This window comes from Aythya ferina (genome assembly GCF_964211825.1).
Source record: "Aythya ferina genome assembly, chromosome: 6".
Lineage (NCBI taxonomy): Eukaryota > Metazoa > Chordata > Aves > Anseriformes > Anatidae > Aythya > Aythya ferina.
The window spans coordinates 15,102,835-15,125,849 of NC_140303.1; the positions used below are offsets into that span (position 1 = coordinate 15,102,835).

Sequence of the window (23,015 nt, forward strand, 5' to 3'; positions counted from 1 at the left end):
AAAGATGTTTCTCTTTTTTTTGCCTGGCTGTTCCTTTTTATTTCTGTCATTCCTTCAAAGCAGAGCCATCTGAGTACCACACCGCTTTACAAAAAGACAAGCTTTATCTGCTTCTCCTAATTTTTCTTTAGAGCCCAGCCAGCACTAACCGTGGCTTTGTATCACTAATATCATTATTGCTAGTTTAGAAAGAATAAGCAGTTTGACAAATCATTGATTGCTATGCAGATGAGTTTATAGCAGTATTTTGTTTGTTTGTTTGTTTTAGAAAATCGTTCTGCATCTGCACATGCTGCTTACCTCACGCTGGTCAGCCAGGTGCTACTTGTGGAAGCTCAGAATCCAGGCACGTAATGGCGGAGAGCAGCAAGCCACGGGATGACCTGGGGTGAGAAATGACAGGAAACTCCTTAGGGTTTCTGCTGGCTCGGCCTAGGGAGAAACCTATACCCATTTTCTGTATAAAATTGGCATTCCTCAACGCCCATTTTCCCCAGACACTTTTCATGCAGTCCATCTAGCCCAGATATTCATCGTTAAATATCACTGGAACCTTTCAACCAACAGCAGCTCCTCATTTATCCCCATAAACATGTAAACATACCAAAGGACCAGTTATGTCAGTGTACCTAGATCCAAAATAAGTACAGTCGAAACATATCTTAGAATCGAAGAGTAGGCCATACAGTTAAAAATTTAAATCCAGAAACTAACTTTAACCGCAAGACAACAAAAAAACATAAGTCTAACAACAGCGAATGCTATTCTTCAAACTATCATTTCTTATTTTTACTATCCAAATTCAGTGGTGAAAATGGGGTGAAAAAGCAACGATTACCTCTTCCTACAAAGGTCCGTTACCACAAATACTTTCTAGAGCCCTTTTGACTCAAGCAGAAGTCTGCAGCAGAAGCAATCACGTAGCACCATTTCAAGCAGGCATGCTCAGTCTCCCAGGTGCTGATCATGATGTAGCTCAAGCTGCATTTTATAAAACTTAAAAAGCTTCAGGTGGGCATGTGCAGTTCAGGAGCATAATCAGCTCCAGATGAAATACTCCACTAAGTGCCTCCACAGGTGCCTTTTTTATTTAACCTGCTTTCATCTTTGAAAGACCTTATGAAGTAATCTCAAATAGATTGCACTGCAAATGTCCAAAAGCAAAATATCAAAAGCATGGATTATCGTGGTAACATCTGTTTCCAATGAAATAAATTGGAACCTCTGAGTCAGCGACATGCAGAAAAATGCTGATAGCCAGTGCTTCTGAGAAAAATGTGTATTACGCAAGGTACACACATACTTGCAATCTGGGTGATAAATAAATCTTACATCACAGCTGCAGACTGTTGTCCAGAGCTTTTATATTAATTGCTTGTTTATCAGGATGGGGGTCAGGGAACGTGTGGAATGAAACTGTGTAATGTTGCAATTCAAATCATAAGGCTTCAGATGCAAAACTGCTGATAGTAGTCTTGGCTATTTGTACTTGTCAGCTAGTCTGGAAATATCAGTCTAGGCTCTGTTACCTCAGTGGTAAAAGACACAGCTTTTCAACGCAATCTAATCTCTTTTTCCAGCATCTCCTGAAATAAAAGAAAAAAAAAAAGAAAGTAAAGTGTCACTGTATCGCTTGACTTGGAAAAGTCTCTATATAGAATATGTTTTTAATGAACTTGCTCCTTACCCAAGGCATAAATAATATTGGTCTTCCTGACTGAGTATTCCAGGAGTGTGTCTTACCGGGATATGAAGAAAATTTCTGGATTTCAACATCAGTGAAACAACCTACTTTCAAATATCTAACACTTATTTCAAGAATCCTGTTAGGTCCTGTAACAAAGGGGTCTGCGGAGTATTCCTGGATATTGCTCACAGACACAAACTATTTCCTGGTTTAATAGAAACAGAAATATTTCTCTTGTAGATGGAATATGAAGGAGAGAAGTTCAGGAGATACAAACATAGATGACTGATTTATCAAGCAGTAAGCCTTAGCCAGTGTTCTCACACCATTCTTGCAATCAAGTTAATGATAGCGATGATCATTACAGAAGAGGAAACTGGAATCTCAAATATTCAGCTCAATGGGGAGCTTCCAAGCAAAGAAGAACTTCAGAAGTTACTTCTGTAATAGCAATGATACCAACCAGCAGTTTAAGACTGTCCTTGGGTGACTGAAGGGTATAGCACCACAGGATGCAGGCAGTACAAGCAGCAGAATAGAAGCAGCCATTGCTGAACTGTGCCATCAGGCGAGTGCAGTTCTCAGGTGTGGTTATGTCTTACTTGTACGTGCCTGCAGCACTACCAGGCGCAGCCACAGGCTGCACAAAAACTGGACAACGTGATAGATCTGTGAAAGAGATTTCCTTTTGATTGGCAGGAGCACATAAATCAGCCAGTGCTGTAAACGATACAACAAATATAAGAGTCCTGAGCAGGAGGGGTACCAAGCACACTGCAGGCCTAAAAAGCAATATTTACACATGGGCACTGAGTAACAGTAGAACCTCATGGCTGACAAATAACTAATCCACACAAACCTCTAATGTGCACGCAAAAGAAGGCAGTAGCCAGTCTCTGTTTCCCAGCATGGGACTAACAGCTAAGACAAAGCTGTGCTGAAACTTCATGCAGCTCATGTTTCATTACTTTCATAAAATACACTACAGCACATATAAAAATATCGTGTGCAGTGTAAGTATGAATAATTTATATTTAGAAGAAACCTGGTAATTACAATGAACAATGCAATGCATTAGTATAACCTTTTTTAAAATCGTACATTTGAATACTCACTGATTCTCAGTGTTCAGCTATTCTCAAATAGCTCCTCAGTCATTAGTGTGAAAGAATATTTCTGTAATAATGGCTGTTATTTTTTTTCCTTTTACATATAATGTAACCATCTCTTGCTACACACCCCACCACCTAACTGCTCTGCAGCAACCCAGCATTTGGTCAGAAAAAAAATACATTCCACTTTTACTGTTCCACTTAGTTTCATTAAATAAATTCAGCAACCCTGCAAAACAGCATAAGAGGTTCAGGAAATGGAGTACTTGCTCTAGATTCTTCTGAAGCAAGCATCGGTTTCCAAGTTGTAGATCTAGCAGAACACGGTTTCTGCTGTTCTTCACTTTGCCATCTTCTTTATTTCAACCACAGACTCTTCAGAGGAAGAGCTTTCTCCTGTTGGTCAGTAGTTCAACAGAGCCCTAAATCCAGCTTTACCCTGTGTGCTATTGGGCACAATACTATCTTAGATTAATATTATAAAATATAGTACAGTTGAAATGCCACTTTTTCATTCCCAGTGTCACTCATTTACCAAGCTATGCATGCTTAGCATTACTGCTAGCTATTCCTCTCACCAGTGCTACTACACAAATGAAATCTTTTATGAGTACCATATATGTTCCAGCACTACAGGTTAGAATATACATGGTAGTTAGGATATACTTTCCATCCCCTTCCCTTCAATATTGTGAAATATTAATGGTAAGGTCAAATGAAGTAAAATGATAAATAGAATATAACTTAGCAATATGTGGCAAGGAAGAGAGAAGAACACAACTGTGCCACTAATAACAAGTGAGTCAGATGTTTTATTAAGTACAGTTCAATTTGTATTCAGGTGAAATGTAGCATCAGTAAGCTACTTTTGATTGCAGTAAAGATTTATTTTGAATAAACCACACCAGACTAATTTCAGACTGCACTCGCTGTGTACTCTTGTGTAATTACCTGTGCATTCATAACCAAAGGATTTTACAAGCTGTTCAGTAGGATTCCTCAGCAATTTTGAAACTACTGCATGTAAGTCACTGAATGCAAGATACTGCAATGAGGTATTTTTGCCACCAGTGGAAACATTCAAATTCTAAAGGCTCCAATTATTCACCACATTGACCAATTTGTTAATAAGAAACAGAGCAGCAGCAGAAACACATTGGTCAATGAGGCTATCTAGAACACACTTGTCATCTATTCCAATACAGATAAACTTAGCAAGTAAAACATATGCTGCCAGCAGAAAAAGTGCTGCTCTTTTAATAAGCAAGCAGTTCAGCAGTTCTAACTGTGGCTGTGACATCAGGCCCGCTCCCTGCTAGTTCCTTTCACTCTTGCGCATTAACATGAAAAACAGTGTCAGGGAAAAAGGACAGGGTGTTAGGCGAAATCTTACTTAAATGCGTACTTTTATTTATACTTTCTTAAAACTAAATAAATACAGTTCACACCCCAAGGACTTGCTACAGCTGATCAAATACTTCCAAACGGTAGGTTGTGAAAAAGCCAGACTGCAGCTGCTCCAGTGTGACTTTGCAAAGGAGAGGGAAGGTATCATTGCTTTCCTTGACCCACATACGCATGCACATGGGAGAAAAGGACTGCAAGGGACCTCCTAAGGCATCCTGTCCAGCCCCCAGCTACCACTAACAATTCCTCTCATAGATTGCATTTAAAAGTAATTGGGGGTTTTGCCCTTTCCAATACCACTGGAAAGCTGCTCCAGAAGCTCACTGTTTGAATCACTACGTAAATCCTCCTACTTCCCAGCCTAAATTTATTCATGCTTAACAGAAATCTGTTTGTTCTTGTGCCAGGGCTACCAGTAACAGCTCATTCCCCCTGCTGGTAGAAATGACCAGGCTGTCGATGCTTACAGCATCTAAACCCTAGAAGAGATGGGTGAAAATATGAAACTGTAGATGAAAACATTAAGGATGTTATCTCCAGCAGAGAGATGCCCAGAATAGCAAGGACTGCATTAGCTTGAGAAGCAGAAGGAATATGGCCACACCAATATAATGCATGCTTGAACTACTAAAGCTCACTGAAAACAGGCACTAGTTACTGGGAAGCTGTCTCTCTGGATATGGACATGCAGCATTTAGAAAGGTACAATAACTGATTTTCTCATGTTCCCGCCCAAAAATCTAAAAAACACTTTCTCCAGTATTTGCAGGTGCTGTGGCTGCTGCTCAGGTAACACACTTTTACAGACTGGATTTCTGTGTGCATTCAGCAGTGACCAGTTCTGATGCTGCAGCCATCAGTGCTGTAATCCTGTGTTATGAGAGGTAGGTAAAAATGCTGAGGAACAGCTGTGTTAGTCAGGAGAGGAAAATCCTGGAATTTCCATAAAATGCAGCTCTACAAAAATAGGAAAAAAATAGAAACTGCTCCACCCAATTAGGCATCCTGCCTTTTCTCCATAGATAAACTTGGACCGGTTTCCGTGCTCCTTTCCTAATTAGGCATAGGGATGAATCATCAGACACGAAACACGCTACCCTGAAAGATTCCTATTTGAGGACACATCTAGGATTTAGGACTGACTCCTCTAGAGACCCTAAAACAATATCTAACCATCACTTCTCGAGAGAGGAAAGTCTGAAATTTTAAGAAAAATCTGTGCAAAGTGATATCAAAGTATTGCATGAGAGGCCTAGGGTGTCCCCTATATTCGAGTTACTAGAAGATAGGGTTTGTCATGAAAACAAGTTTCAGCATCAGATATGGATCCCAGATTGGCATTATCATCCTTCCTGCCCTGTCTCCCTGCCCTGGCCTTCTAAGCTCATTTCCTTACAATCTTGAGATGCAAATAAAGAACATAGTCTCTCAGCTTTCCCCCACCAATCAGTCTGGACCTACGGGTCCCCAAATTTTGATGATTTGGTGATTCTCAGCACCTACCTGCCAAAGACAGTATCCTTTAATGTCAACATAGTTTTGCAACATCACAATAAAATAATTCAGAGATCCCAGTGAATGCTTTTTATGACTTCTGCTGTTAATTCCTTGAGCAGATTCTTGATTCCTAAGGAAGCTGCAGTAAGCTTTTCTATTTCCCAAAGATCAGAAATAATCTGAACTCAATAATATTTATTAGTTTACTAGACTCAAGCTGTCAGCACAATAATACAGTGGATACTTTTAGGGGATTATGTCTTCCATTTTGTAACTTTGGCACATAGGTAAATGAAGCCCAACAGTCTTTCCCAATGCAGTACACAACCCTCAAGCGTCTTGCTAATTTTCTTGACAAAAATCTCAGCCACAAACCTTTAGAACACACGTATAAAAAAAAAAAAAAAAAAAAAAGCAAACAGCATAAAAACCCACCTAGCCCTCACAACTATGGAAGGAGATACTCCCTTCTCTCCGCCACAAGAGCCACACACAATCTGACCACGTGGATTGTCACATCAAGAACCCACACTTGGGGATTTGAAATTATGCCCTTCACCCTGCTCCTTCCATTCTTCCTTTCGCCCACATGAACTTACACTCAGTCACCTTTCAAAGGTCTTATTATTTCTCTACATGCGTATGTTCCCCATGATTGTTTGGGGTTGCTTATCCTACTGGTTAACCATAAGTTTAAACACGCATTATTATGGGTTGTTATTATGGAAACATAGTGGGTTTTGAAGACTTTGTGGAAATTAAGACAGCATTATTGTATTCTACATGGAGTTTCTTTGCAGCGTACATGAAGGAAAAAGTGACAGTTTTCCTATGACACGTCCCCCCAAAGTCCCAGCTGGGGGGTGGGAGAGGGACATTTATGATTCAAAACCTATACTTCAAAATACATTTTTCAATGATTATTTGCAAAACTACTTCTTACAGGGAATTCATGAATTTGCTTTTCTCTCAAATTCCATCCACATCTTATGGATGAGATCCAAACTTTAACCATCTTTCAACTTCTCTTGCATTATCTTGCTGAAGAAATTAAAAATCAAAAGGAATTGCACCTGACTAAATTGGATTTCAGAGCAAGCCCTCTCCATAACAAAGGCACACCCCAAACTTCCTAGGGCTACAAAAATCAAGACCTTAGTCACAGAAACTTGAATTATTCTTAGCTTTTATAACTGTTCCTATATGCTGATGCTGCACACAGGCTTGAAGCGCAGAAGAATTTCTTAAATAAATCTTCTTACACTTCAACTGGTAGAGCTTGGTGGATTGAAGCATAAAACAGCAGGGGAACATGACCAAAGATACAAAGCAGATTAATTGCACAGTCTAAAGTACTATCTGACCTCTGCAGACCAAAGGTAGTTCAAGGCTCTTCCCACTGGACAGTGCTTTCCTACTTTTATATTGTCTTGGCCCTATCCCAAAATTGTTGCTCTCAAACACAGTTGCATAATAAATGAAACTTCCATTTACCAAAGAGATCTTGCTGAGCACAAAATGTCTTTTTCTTCATTCTGCCTATTGATAAATTGAGTTTATTTTTTTCCCTTTTCTTTACAGAAAACAGCAACAACCATGTATTGATTGGACCACTGTTCAAACAATACAATAGTCTTTCACAACATTATACCACCTACATTTTTTATAGGGGAAATACAGATAGATGAATTAATATAGGCATGAAGTATCACTGTAATAATAATAATAAAAAAAGAAATCATGCTTAGAATGAAAACAATGTAGCCAGAGCTATGTAATCTCTTTTGCATTATTTTGCAAGTAACAACCACAAGAAACCTGTGTAATTCTACTTCTGCTTCAGGATTCTCTGTGGCCCTATCCTCAGCTGCACGGCAATCCTAGATTTGCCTTCACTGCTATTTTAAGGTTTCCATTTAAAGAGGGAAAATGCTGGACAGAACTCCCATGGTACTTCCTCTTTGCTGCTGTGCTGCTGGGGAAGCTGTGCTTAGCAATTGCTAGTGGCCTTATAGATGTGGCCAGATGGTAACAGTCCTCAGTGTAGGCTTAGATTAGAATACAAACAGGCTTAAGGTAACGTTTAAATGCTAGTTTCTAGAACCCTTTCCTTACCAGACATATGTGCAAAGGTAACGAGTTGCAGAGCCAAAACTAGAACCTGTCCTGGAATCACTAATGTGCTTATCCAGTCAGCGTATAAAATGTAACTTGGTCTATATGAGCTGTCATGCAGCTGAACTGCAGAGCTCAAATTTAAAATATTCATGATCATCCTCACAGTATTTTTTTCTCTTCCCCTCCAAGAGAGCAATGAAGAAACAGTCTTACATTTTCAGATGTAACTATTTGTTTTACAGACGGAACATCTTTTGTTGGGCTGCCAAGCCTGAGTCATCCCTACAGACTCATTTCTAGAAGAAGCATGCACATAGGACTGACAACTGATCACAAGCTATTTCCTAACATCCATAAGATGTTATAGGTTTTAAAGCAACCTAGTAAAATTAAGACACTGTAACCTTTATACAAGCAAACATTAATAAAATTCTTGGCTGCTGTAGTCATGAAGAAAATTTTTTTAATTCACAAAACTACGTCACTGAGGAAGCAATGTGCTCAAACAGCAGGGGAGCATTCTGAATGTACAGTTAGAATATCTCCCAGCTGGCTACCGCAGCTGGAACTGCCCTGCTTGCCTCTCAGCTTCTCTCACCATGATTGCAGTGACAAACGTCACAGGGCCCTGACCAGCAGCAACATGACCCAGCAGTGATGAACTCTAAGAGCTTCTCCACTGGTGTCACCAGGAGTAGAAATGTAACCTACTGGTGTCAAGAGAGAACATAAGCAGCAAAGGTCTTGCAGCGTGGTCAGATACACTACAGTATTAAGATTTAAAATACCAGGTGGTAACAACTTGAACTTCTAAAAAGACCAAATATTGGGGAAAAAATGATCTTCACTTCAGAATTTTTCTTTCACTGGAGATAAAAACATGGTGTTTAGTGTAGATTTTTCAAGGTAACTACCAATTTGAACAGTTGAACACATTTCATTCTGAGAAAAGCCTTCGGTCTTTGATCATCTGCTGAATGTTTAATTAAGCAAGCAGGGTAAACACATCACTTAATCTGTATCCAATGGGGAATGTGTTCTCTTCCATTCCCTTTGAGATAAAATTACACTACTTGAAACCAGGTTCACACTAAGTCTTATAAGACTAATTTTCCTTCCTGCTATTCCCGTCAATTGCAGTATAATGAATCAGATAAAGCAGCCAGACCATCCTGACTTTTGTCAGATTTTCCAGTCACTTAGGGGGAAAAAAAAAAAAAAAAAGCCTGTGATGTTTACATCACTATTTTCAGATGTGAAGGTTGATATTCATAGTGGCCTTTAAACATGGAACCATCTCCTTTGGATTCTGGCTTGGAGATAAAAATATATTTGATTTACAATTCAGGATGTGCTAGAGCAAAATTTGAATATAGAAGCACCATTAATTATATCTAATCTTTTGGTCTACAACAACATTGAAGGATATCCAAAACTTGATCACACCTGAAAGCTCAGTGACCACAGCAATTGTGCAAGGGCACTCAGGTCTCCTGCAGGTGCCAGGACAAGCACAGGGTACTTTTGTCTTCACCATCCCTCAGCTTACTGTCCTCATCTCTCTGTTGGAACTGAGGCACCTGTGAATGAGGACTTTGGAACAGTATTAGAATTGCCACTCCTCTGAACAGCTCTGGAAGAATGGGAATTCTCTGGGTTCATGGAGGAGTGTCTCAGGTTTCAAACAATTTTCCTTTGTTAGCTTTTTTCCTGGCCTCCTTCTGGCACTTCTGCTGTGATATTACATAGTCACTCCAATATAAAAATAATGAGACAAGAAGTGCCAAATGCCCATCCAGCGAGCCTCATACCATGTCTTTCACAGGTCTCAGATGACTGTATCAGGAGACACAGAGATTCTTTGCTGCGTTCCCTGAAAATCAACACTGTTTTGATGGAAGATGCTGTAATCTCTTCCCACTTATCCTGCCAAACTCAACTTCCACACAGTACAAATCCCTGGTGGGATTTGAATTGGGCTGACAGCAAGCCTTGTTACTTTTCCAATTAACTCTTGGAGATATCAGATTTATTTTCTTCCTCCCTCTCATTTTTACAGTATAGTTTTCTTCAGCTACACACGGGAATCTTTCCGTCATCTTCCTCATCAGGTATTTCTATCCAAATATAAAAGGTGGCTGAAATATCCAGAAGATTCTCTACTCAGGGCACATAGTAATTAGCATACCTTGTGCCAGGAGAAAAAGGATTAAGCCTTCCTTGCCCAGCCATCTGCTGAATATGCTCTGCCAATGCAAGAAGAGCATTTTACTATACAAACTGCAAGAATAATACATCTACCTTCCATGCTGAAATTCTGTAGATTTCCATTGAAAATAAAATACGGGCCTAGTACAAAAAGTGGAAATGCACCACAGCACAACAAGACCAGAGAATGACGTTATTGAATCATAAATTTTAAATTTGGGCATCCTGACACTAGGAGAAAAAATGGCCATGCAATGCAAGTTTTCAGCGATTTCACAAATCACCTTCAAGACATCCGTATTTGCTCAGCAAACACTCCTGATAACTAGCTGAATAGGAAAATTGGAACTTTGGAACTGGCTTGTTAGATGGAGGAAAAAAGAAGAGAGACTGAAATTGATTTGGAGAAAATAATGCTCTATGCCTTAAGAGGAAGAGACATCCACGTTTCCTCAACTCCCATTTGTCACACCGTCCTTCACCAAAGTATTTTCAGTTAAGACATCAGGTAAGTTCTACTCTACAGAAAGGTAATTCAATTTGCTGCTGTATTTTGATAATATTCTTACATTATGTTTCTTTGCAGTCTGGAGCAAGACAGGCCTGTTTTGTTTCCAGTTTCCTACCAAGGAGAATGGAGCTTCGGCTCTAGCTGAGCCTATGTCTCTCCTTTACATAAGAGCTGCTCAGAAGCTGGCAGACATCATTATTTGGATTTATCCATGACTGATGCTGCTTAGCTTACCCAGAATTTGGAATTGCTAGAGACCAGGTACACTGGTGTATCCCCCAGGCAAGTCATGGAGAGCTTGGGAGGTAGGCCCTGCTGCAACCCGCCAGCTCTGCTGCCCCTATGCAGGAGCTCTGCAGGTGGGACTTCCTCCTGTCAGGCCTCCAGCCAAAACAGGACCTCAATGTTTGTCTACCTGCAGCTCCTAAAGCAAATAACAAAATAATCTGGATAAGAGAGAGATGAAGATATATAACCTACTGCCAACCCCATGTCTTAAGTCAGGACAGAAAATGCTTCCCAGTAAATTAAGCCTCATATACCATTTTTCCCCTTCCTTCAGTATTTATAGTCTACTAGCTGGATCCTGAAATATGATTAAAAAGAAAGCAACAAAAACCCCCTTCCAAGAGCTGCTGAGCAGACTCAGCATCAAAGGATTTCAGAAGCAGAACATTAAAATACACTGTAGGAATCAAGCTTGGACAGAGCTTTATGCCTAAAACAAGTTTTCCCTATCTCTGATTTCTGTAATTCCTTTAAAATCCATACAACAGCAGCTCTGTTGCACTTCATGAGCCTTGTCACAAGTACAAGCCTTCAAGTTGACACATTTTAAAAATAACCCATGAGTAAGATCTTGTTCTCATTTCTGTATAAACTCCCTTACTGATGATAAAAACTGGTTAATAATTTAACAAAGTAATCTGAGTGTTCTAAAAATGGCACAGAGCCATTTATATTTAAAGAAAGTGCTTAGTTATAGGAGATTAATCTGTGAGAGAGGACTATTATTTAGTAAAGTAAACGCTTTCAAACCATCTGCATAGATTCCTAATATTACCTGCCTATAGTTGCCTATGGGTAACTATAGACCATTCATTCCTTAACCAGATTGCTCTCATGTTAGAGAATGAATGGTTCCATTGAGAAAAGAGTGGCTACTTACAAGATGAAATATTAATCTACAAGAGGTTAATGCACTTTGATCCATGCAATTAAGATCTCAACTCCAACATCCTACCAAGGCCCCAACAAAATCATGAGAAACGTTGGCTCCCTACAATCCAGTTTATTGATCTGAAAATAATAATCTGAAGAACTGGAGGGTTTGTGTTTCTTCAGCAGATTCTGAAAGGTTGATAATCCCCAAATTTTCAAGGACTTCCAGTTATTTTGGAATGCCAATTTTTATATATACATTTCACATCACCGAGGACCCAATCCTCATAAACACCTAGCAAAGTCTGGGAATGACAACCAGACTCTAAAAGTCAGCGTGTATGTTGATTTGAAAGTGAAGAAGGTCAAAGGTAATGAGCATTTTCACATTTAAAAGCATGTTGCTTTTAAACAAGTTACCTCACTTTTCCCACCTTTAAAACATGAATGTCACCAGTTTATCATGAAGAAATAATGTCAAGAATAACTAACTGGAAATGGAAAATGGAAAAACATCAATATGTGTTTTCACTGTCTGGTTAGTACATCCCAACACCCTTTACATTCACCTTGCGGGTAAAAGCACAAATATATTTTAAAATGTTTTGTGACTGATATCTGTGTTCCAAAATGTTAATAATTGAACAGTTTTATTACTATTCAGACAAGTTAAATTTTATAACCAAATTTATGAATGTAGCGTACTGAGCTTCTGGATAGCTGAAAGTGAAGCCTGAAAGAAAAAAACATGGTTCCAAGGCATTTTCTGATTTGGTTTATAAATAGATGGTTTTGACATACCACACACAAAAATAAAGCTATAGTTAGCTTGCCTGAGGCAGCTGTGCAGCTGGGAGAAGCACGTACACTGGCAGCCTATCTGTGCAGTCGCCTGTGTTGTGATACATGCTATCAAAACACCCGTTAAGAATACAGCAAGAATTAGCATTTTGGTTCAAGGCACAGCGACAGGAAGTGGTCTTTGATTTTGTTACCCAACATGTAAACCATTGAACAAAAGCAAACAAGACAGATTCCTAACTGGAAGCAGCAGATAAGAAACTCTAAGGCAATTAACTTTCTTGGCTGGTTTGGTGCAAAACAGGTAAAAATAATGCTTGGTTTTGTTATTATCATTATTTTTTAGTTTTAAAGCACTTTCACTGTGATAAATATATAAATTACTTTGCTAGACAGTTGCATCAAATGAACAAGCAGAAACATTACTGGAATTACAAACAGTGCTATGAACACCCCCCATAGAACAGGGAATCCTATTTAGGGACAGATAGGCTCATTTCTGCCACTGGAGGCTTCTGCACTGACAGTTGATTTCAGACCAACCATGTGGATGAATATTGTGCCACAACTGGAGCATTCTGGCTCTAAAACAGTAAAAAGCCTTAAAGAGTTCAGTTGAAGCTTAGAATCAGGTCCCCCAGAACTGACATAAAGCTGCTGGTAATCTCTAATTAGATTTGGACTCTTATTTGCTGTATTCATGTCATATTAACCTCTGCTGAACAGGGCATTCACAGCAATTCCAAAGCAATTTAATACATATAAAAAAACAAAATATATTCAAACTGCAAAATTAGGATCCACGTCCAAACTTTCCCAAAACTCTGTTACTTCAGTGTAATTTGTTTCAGATCCATCTTTAAATGAAACACATTCTAGCTGACAAATAAGCCCAGTGTATGCTCAAATACAAATGGATGAAGGCTTGATAACAGCAAAAACCATGAAGGGCTTCTATGCTATATCCAAAAATTTCTAATCAAGAACCATGTTTCCTGCCCCTTTACTTAATGCCTCTTCAAGCATTAATTTTCAGAATAATAGACATATATTTTGCAATCACAAGAGGAAAAAATTCCATGTGTGCCAAGTGATAGAACGCTAAACAGCTGAAAAAGAGCAGGTACACTCCCACACACTGCTTACAAAATCATCTCCTGAAGTCTGAGATGCTATGTGACCTTCACTTACATCAATTGCATAAAGTTTCACAGAATCACAGAATAGTTGAGGTTGGAAAAGAACCTCTAAAGATCATTTAGTCTAAAACCCCTGCCAAGCAGGATCACTTAGAGCATGTTGTGCAGGATGGCATCCAGGCAGGTTTTGAGTATCTCCAGAGAAGGAGACTCCACAACCTCTCTGGGCAGTGCTCTGTCACCCTCAAACATTTATATGTTTACTTAAAAATTAAAAAAAAAAAAAACAAAACAAAACAAACAAACAAAAAAAAAACACTTTTCCCCAGAAAAGCATCCACACTTAGTATATAAATACATCAGAATTCATCATTTAGAAACAAAACTGTGAGCTTTCCTTGAAAGTACAAACATGAGAATGTGATATAAGTGATAGTCCTCTTCACTTCAAAGTGTTAGAAACATGAAAAAGTTAACCATGTCTAAACTTGTGCTGAATTTCAGCACTCAGTCCTTTCAAATCCATTTATAACCTGAGCATTTTGACTGTCGAGACATCGATAATTGCACAATGTAGCTCTTTAAAAGTGTTGAAGGAAAATAAATTAAAAAAAAAAAACAATAATAAATAATAAAACACAGAAACAATCAAAACCCAACCAGCCAAAAAAAAAAAAAAACCACACAACTTAAATACTTTGCAAAAAATTTCCACGTCACTCATACTCCTCTGGTAGCTGATGTCTTTTCACCTTCTCCAGATGTTATTCAAGAATTTAGTAAGAGTCATACAGCCTGATGACAATGGAGCTCAGATCCACAAGACAGCTTTTGGCAAATGTTAATTCTTTCCCCTTGTAAACTTGAGATAAATTAATACAAAGAAAAAATAAAGCACTACCACACTACTGAAAACAGACTAGGAGGTTGAACTGATGATACAGACATGCCATGGTACACAAACAAGAAAATGAAAACAAAACCCCATGTTAAAGTAAACTTAAATAAGAAAAGACAAACGATGTGAACACATGCTAGAAATATTTGCAATTTCAGCTCTCCAATAGGAATTTATCAAGGTTTTACCAATAGCAAATTTAGTAGAATGCAATAGAAAAATGCACTAATCTGTCTGGTATTACTGGCCTAGCTGTTCTATATTTTATTTATTTTACACACATCCCTATGCTTTACAGGCTAGACATCGCTGAAGTTTAACAAATGAGATAAAGTGATAAAGTATAAAAATCCCCCTTACAGCAGCCTGCCTTTTTGCACAACTCCACCGATCTGCTTTGGAGAAAGCAATGGCAGCACAAGTCAGCAAAGGAACCCCATTTTAAATCCTGTTCCGCAACCCATTCTCATAAGAAGCTATTTCATTTAATTATCAGCAATAGGAAGCCAAAATACAATCTCCTTACAAACACAGGCAAGTGAGAACATACAAAAGAAATATGCAAGCAAATACAATAATAATAATAAGCTCAAACCCCAAACAAGCTCCAAAGAAATAAGCCACAGCATATTACCCTGAATATTACATTTGCAAAATACTCATTAAATCTAATTAACACTAAGCTAGTTAGAACAAATTACTGAACACATGGCAAAGCTAACCAATACAGAAATCTCACGCAACAACAAATGGCTCTGTGAACTTAGAGGAGATGATGGGAACACATGGCTTGCCAGAATACAACTGAGAGATATTTATGATGAAATCTCTGTTAAATAAAATGCTTCATAGGCCACAATATTTCTGTCCCCCCACCTTCCCTGAATGAAAATCTATAAAGAAAAAATTGTGGATGAATTACAGAAAAAAACTGTAAATTACAGTTTTGCACACTCCACAGTTAAATGAAATAAAGGAAAACAGAGGACTTGACCCACTAGCTGCACCAAGGAGATGAAAAGGATATGGTAGCCAACAGAATGCTTTAACCAGAGACATATGTGGATACTTGGCTCCCTTTAAAAATTTTCTTGAAAATTCAGATGTATGAAGGCATGAGCAATAGCTACATAATTACTATATTCATGTTAGAGCCAAATGACACTCATCACACCCTAATCTCAGAGAAAGTAAAGATGGAGAACTCTGCATTGCAGATGGAATTCTTATTTTAAAAGGGAGGAGCATGAGGGAGAAAAATATTTTACATGCAGAAAAAATGAACACTAATATTCATTGTAAAAGTCTCTATAAACTTGGAAGTAAAAAAAAAAAACACCATGTAATACACAATTCTGTTACTGCGCTATCTTCTAAGCTCTTAAAAAAAGAAGTACATATGCTTACCAATGCATTTCACAAAAAACAAACACTGACATCTAAAGTAAGATTACTGAAGATAATTCTGGGTAATATTGAACACTGAAGAGTTCTTTACATCCACAGAAAGTGCTGTATGAACATTAACTAATTGTTGTAGGTGAAAATATGTTGACTTTGACTCCAACATTATCCTGACCCCAAATTCCATCATATATATGATATGTTGGCAGTAACTCAGAAAATGATGATTTGCTAGAATAGCGTGGAAAACGAAAGCATTAGATATTTAAAAATCCAAGGCCATGAAATATCTGTTGCCAAAAACTCAGCATGCTTACTTTTTGTTGTATGCAGACTGAGTCTAATGCTATTGAAAAGAAGAAAAGAAAAGCCCAAGCATTTCCATCATTTTTTGGACAACTGACTGATTAGTCATCATTAGGGCAGAATTACAACAGATGCTTCCAGTGTTTGGAGAAACCCACTGGTAGCCACATACAGCCTTTGAACTTCTAGCTTTTATTTATTAAACTGTTTCTTCTAAAAGAAATAGGTGCACAACTTTTGCTATAATCTTTTTTCCCCTCTAAAAGTTGCTGAAAGGAAAAAGAAGAGCACTACCAAAGAGCTATTATTTATGTATTAAGCAAATAAATGTAAAATACCAGAAGAATGATAGAATCTGAACTAAATCACCACAGAAAGTAAATGGATTTTTATAACTGTTTGCAAAGGTTCAGACAAAACAGAGATTAACGTATAAGGAAGACAAAGACAGAAAACTGCGTATTCATTGGTTTTGTTTCATTTTATCCCTGCTACAACTGTAATTCTTACTCCTCATTTCTACATGTCTTCTTAGCACTTTAGTGTATTAAAAGGCAAGTCATGCATGTGCATTGTATCCACAAGGGAAGCAACACTCATTCTGAGGATTAAGCCTATCCCCTTCACTGTTAATTCTCTCAGCATAATCTTCAGACCAGCAGACAGCTCTCAGCATGAGCTAGAAAGGACATATTTTCATTGTTTTGATTCTACAACTTGTTTCTGCAATATTAATAACTAAGTAGACTATAATAAACATTTTCAGTTGCACTAGTGCCAATGTCAATGCAATATGACACAGCAAATAGGAAAAGCTGACCAGCTTTAATACACTAAAATACATTTTTGAGGATGCAAGAGATCAAAAAAGCTATTTACAAATGCTAATATTTGTGAAAAACTGTTTCAGTATTCCTTAAAGAAGGAACACTGACAGAGAAAGCCTGACAAATAATATGAGCTATAATAATGTATAATAATGACTTGTGTTCGTGTCTCATCAAAAACAGTTCTGAACTTCAAGGAAATCATTACGACTTCCAGTGACACAGAAATACAATAATTTCATGCATTAAACCACTAATGACTCCAATGAATCCAAAACCAACTAAAACCAGAAGTTTCATCATAACTCTCAAATATTCCAGTTTAAACTAGACCTCTACTATACTTGACACTCTATAAGCAAGTTATGAATTGCTCACATCTCCCAGGAAAGATGCAATCACCCGATTTAAAATTTGGTTCCAGTATGATATTTGTAATTCCAGGTTTAGAAGGTAGAACTATATCTTATGCATTTAATGAGGCACTTTTTGACAGCACAACAGTGCTTAAGTAGATAATTACACTCAGATAATATAATATATAATAATCATTAAGGATGGATTGAAAATTGCAAAGCATATCCTGAAATTTTATGATGTATTAAAGCCTCAAGAAATAATGTCTATGCTTTTCAACCATTTGTCCATTCAAGCTGACACATTTGCATGCATCTCTCCTGCAAAAGATTATGCTGTTTCAAACAGGCACTGTTACAGACAGAAAATGTCTACTAAATTTAAAGAACAAGGTGTTCTATGCAAGGTAGTCTATTGTTCGATAAAATTGTATAGAGTACAATTCTGGTATTCTATTTACCAGAAAACATTTAAACTATTTTTACACAGTTTTAAAGGCTGTTCTTCTGCATGCATTGCAAGATCATCATAATCAGGATTTATTTAGTCTACAATTATGCAGAATCGATTGGCTTCTCTGTAAAGTAGAAAACTATTTAATATTATGATACTTTCAGCAACTGCCCTCTTTAATAAACATGCCCTCAAAAACAAAACAACAAAAAAACAACACTGTTCATGAAGTTCTGCGGGCACCTTGCCAGCTGGTTGATTTTCTTGGTTTCCTGCTGCCAAAATGCAATTGAAGACATCTAAAATATCTCCAGTGCTTTTTCAGTGCTATCCTTGGATGTCATTGCTTCATTTACCACAGGATGGGATGAATCCTGGCTTCGTTGCAGTCAACAGAAGACACCACTGGATCAACATATTGTAGTTGTGAACAGCTGTTTAAATTACGATGAGCTTTCTTCAGAAACATAGCTGACTGAATGACACTTTGTGGTGTTCTATCCCCAACAAGTTATATATAACAACTATTTTCAAGTTAATTAATACATCCAGAATTTAAAAAAAAAAAAAAAAAAAAAAAAAAGACTACAAAAACATGAATTCGGTCTTTATTTTATTAAAACAAGATTGACTCTGCTGAAGGAATGAATAAATTCATAACTGTATAACAATATAAGCAAACAAGGAACAAAACCTTTGCTTCTGGGCATGCTCAGACTTATGTGAGTATGGAGTTTTCAGAAAGTTATCATCTGGAATACTGTGAATCACAGCAAGTAAGTCACTGACAACAAAAATTGCTGAACTTCAATTGCATTAAGCAAGTGAGGTATGTTTTACTTTTCTTATCCCCAAAACATCAAGAGTTGACACACTGTTCTGTATGAATTCAGATTGATCCATTGTGAGGCAGATTTACCCTAGGTGAAAGAGAAGGGAAAACAGCTAAATAAATTAAGATTTGTCATCCTACATCCTTTTAGCACTAGTCAGTGAAGTAAGACTCTGAAGCACTGAAACACAAATATGAACCTCTCCTCTACACTTCAAATCAGGACACCATCGACTTCTGTTACCTGTCACTAATTTATTTCCAGGTACTATATCATGTCCTGTAGCTCTTCATAACATTAAGAAAAAAAATCCAAGTGTATGTCTGAGAGCTGAGGATACAAAGAAAGAACATCCAGCAATATCACTTGAAAAGTCTGTGACATCACTACGTTAGTACAAACACATACTATGTCAAATGACCACAGACAGTAGAGATAAAGAAGCAGATTAAAAAAAAGTTACAAAAAAAAACTACATCAGGCAAAAATGTTTCAAAATACATTCCCAATTGTAAGAATGTGAAAACCACGAAGATGTGTTCTCATTCAGACACAAGTTTAGCATGAATCTTTGGATTAAATCATAATCACATTATAAAGACAACTAAATACCTCATTGTATGCGAGTCCCAGAGAGGAGCGCTTCAATACTACAAGCACAAAAAGAACTAGAAAATGAAAAATCCAATCAGAAGAAAACAAGAACTGCTAAGAAGCAAACATCAGACATCTAAATCCGGGGGGACTTACTATTCTGTTTGCTTAGCACCTAGCACAGTAAGAGTTTAGATCACACTCAAGGATCAGAATACTAAAAATAAAGATCAAGCTGCTTAGAATAAGGTTTAAAAAATTGAATGAGTACTTTATGGAGAGGGACTTATTTAAAATTATTAAATATACTAAAATTACAAGTATGAAATTATGGAAGGTCAAAAATGACATGCACAGAAGAAATAGTAACATTTTTCTATTCTATTCTATTTTCTATTCTATGCAAGCTATTCTGCATCTAACTGCTGCGAGTTAGATTCTAAAAGCATGACTTTGTTCCTCTTTAGTCAAGACATCTTTTCTTGCTTTTGCACATTAAGACATGAAACTATACTGGTAAGTATGTTTGTCCAATGATGAAAACAAAAAAACATCCTTTCAATTTCCATGAGAAAGCATTTCAGCATTCAATTTTTCCATTGCTGTAGCCTCTACAACCATGTTCTGAAGTTTCGGCCATGATGTCAATGAACAGTGTGCTACTCAATAACAGCAGCAGAATATATAACATTAATGAGGAATTAGTAAAACAATTCCTCAAGATCCCCCAAAAACTCATTTGTCCTTCATGCACATGGTATTTTGAGTACATCTGCCTTTTTTTTTTTTTTTTTAAACACATATTTTCATTAACTCCTCTTCCAAGGCAGATTCTGCATTTGCTTCTCTCATACCACAATCTCCCCTCTTTCCTAGTAGTCACTGAGCATGCACAGAAGAGGTGTTAAAACAGTCATAAGAGATGCATAGAATAAAATCTGAGCATACATTAAATCTCACTTTTACATTGTCAACCACAGAATTGTTTCCAGACTTGGACCTCAAGTCTGCTATAATAAATGTTGTTAGAGTTCATCTTTATTTATTTTTTTTTTAAAGGTAAATATATAGCTACTTACACTTTTAATTAAATAAAATTTTTCTGTTAAAAAAAAGTAAACAGCTCAACACCTAGATAAAGGGGTCTATTATGTACCCCGCCGCCCAAAAAAAAGATGCTAAAAAAGTTAGTCATTGTATAGTCCACAATATACTTTATTACTCTCATTGTTTCAAGGAAATTTCTGTGCTGGACAAGTTTGCAATAAATGAGTATGGAAAACAGTATTTTTGAGTGTAAACAAATACACACTAGCAATCAAAGTAGAATGTGCATTAAACCTTACTCAAACAGAACAATCTATACTTTTCATATGTACAATATTGTGAAAAATTAGATTGAAGAAATTAGATAGGCAAACATTCTTGTATCATAAAAATATGTTAGAATGGGACTTAAGAGTTAATTTAAAGCTTTGCTTTAAAACAAACTTTATCTTAAAAATCTTTTTTTTTTTTTTTTTTGCTTTAAACCTTTAATCTAAAAATTAGGCTTTCTATAAAAACCATTCCATTAAAATTTTGCTTTAAAAAATCAGTTTTATATTAGACAAAATATTAAATTATACAGGCACAATTAGTTTAGAGCTATAAGAACGCATAACCCCTTTTTTTTTTTTCCAGTGACTTGTAATCCAGTCATAAGATTCTTGTCAACTGACAACCATAGGAAAACTCATCCATAGAAACAGACTTTATTTCAAAACTAAAAGAAAAAAAAAAAAAAAAAGAAGCGTCAGATGATATTGGACTTCCAATTTAGTTTCCAGCTGGTTTAAGTACATGCACATCGTTGACTTGTCCTGGGAAATATTCACATTTATATAGTTGGATTTTTTTTATTTTTTTTAAGTTTTTTTTTTTTTTTTTTTTTTTTTTAACAATGAGTGGCTTATGATGACAGCTTTTACATTTCATTCAGACGCTGTATTTCAAAATACAACATTTCATAGCACAGCTTTATCTCAATACAAACTAGTGACCCTTGGCACTTCAGAAAGCGAATCAAGAACGTGTTTTGAATTTATTTTTGGGGGGGGAGAAAGCACACACATAGTGTGTAATGGCAGAGAGAGCAGGGTCTTGGTCTTTTATATATGCTTTCTTTTAGCATATAAGATGTATTGTAAAGTTATTTGTCAATTTGTATACTTGTACAACAGATTATATAATATACCAAATTGCAGATTTGCAAACCAGAGCCCTGACTGTGACAAAGTTTAACTCTCTGCTTAATTTAATACAAGTGAACAATTAATTTTGATTTTAAAGTATAGAAACATCTTCAAAACTAGGGTTTGTCTCCTAAACACATGTTAATTAAATAAGCTGTCATCATAACAACTAAAACAAAAGCAAAACAAACAAACAAAAAAAAACATACCCAAAGAAACCAAAACAAAAGCCAGAAACAAATATAACCCGAAGCCACAGAACACTACTTTTTTTTTTTTTGCCATAGACAAAATCATAGATCAATGGCCTAACAAAAATCACTAATTGAATACAATTTATTTATTTGTTAAATTCAGCTTATTTAAATATCTGTTATAAAACAGATATTTTAATTTTAATATATTTAGATGGATGTCGCTTTAGGTTTGTTTTATTTAAATGTTTTACTGAATATTTAAAAGTAGTTTCAACTACAGCACACAAAAACTAAACCAACAGTATGCCCAATTAAAATAAAAAAAAAAAAAACAAACAACCACTGGATGTCAAATTTAAGGTTAGAACAACTCACTGCTACTTGTCTCTAACTTTTCCATCCCCTCACTAAGGAATGTAAATTTAACCTATGAACTTTAGTAATAAGCTATTAAAAAAAAAAAAAAAAAAAAAGCAGAATAAAGTAACCCTAAAACTGTATTCTCTTTTTGAATTTGAGGTTTCAGTATAGCCACCACCATTGGAACAGTACCCAAGGGAGACATATTTCCTTACCAGCATGGTCCATTATTGCTTGATAACAGCCCACAGTGACTTGTTGCCCAAAATAACTGATTTGGACATGGTTTCAAGAAAAAGTTGGTATAAAAACACGTAGAATTGTATTTTGTTTCAAGAAAACACTGAATTGATCTGAATTGTATCATACTGTATTAATTTCAATACCACTCCATAGGCAAGTATATACCATACGTGTTGAACAAGATGTGCATATATACAAACACAAAATACATACACAGAATTCACCCCAGATTAAGATACCTTAAATTAATTTTTAGCATGAGTTATGTTTTGCACTTTAAAATTATGTGGAAAAAAATGAGAATAGGCACAATAGTACAGCTTCTAATTTACCCTATTGTAGTGCACTATGACGCACTGATAATACCATAAAAACAATATGATACTATTCAAGCTCATTTGTTTTGATGCACAAGTGAAGTTTAGCAAATAGGGTTAAGTGCTTTTAACTCAAATGCACAACTTCTGCAGCTTTACACAGTAGAACAGTGCAATATATGCCCCATATATAATGTCCCATATATCAGGAACAAGAACTCAGTTTAAAGTTGTACCTGTTTCACATTAGACTGGCTTTGCACTTTCTGCAGCTCTAACACTTCAGCTGCTTTGTCTATGACCTCCTTTTGTTCCCTTCTTTTCCAGGTGCTGGCTATAAAGGAAAAAAAA

At 36.6% G+C, this 23,015-nt stretch overlaps 1 protein-coding gene across 17 annotated transcripts in view; it reads right to left on the bottom strand.

The window, feature by feature from the left end:
- ZDBF2 (zinc finger DBF-type containing 2) overlaps positions 1–23,015 on the bottom strand; it is a 37,330-nt gene that overhangs the window by 244 nt on the left and 14,071 nt on the right. For 3 of the 17 annotated variants that reach the window (XR_014694495.1, XM_084524128.1, XM_084524131.1), the window contains exons 8-9: positions 22,901–22,998; positions 17,056–18,806 (exon numbers count right to left, since the gene is read on the bottom strand). Coding sequence is in view for 7 of the 17 variants with exons in the window: in XM_084524128.1 (XP_084380254.1) it covers positions 18,732–18,806; positions 22,901–22,998 (173 nt within the window). In the remaining 10 variants the exon portion in view is untranslated. Of the gene's footprint in view, positions 1–300; positions 384–1,529; positions 1,587–1,777; positions 1,893–17,055; positions 18,807–20,073; positions 21,079–22,458; positions 22,999–23,015 lie in introns of those variants that run through there. The other 14 variants (XR_014694497.1, XR_014694498.1, XM_084524135.1 and 11 more) reach the window with 10 other exon arrangements.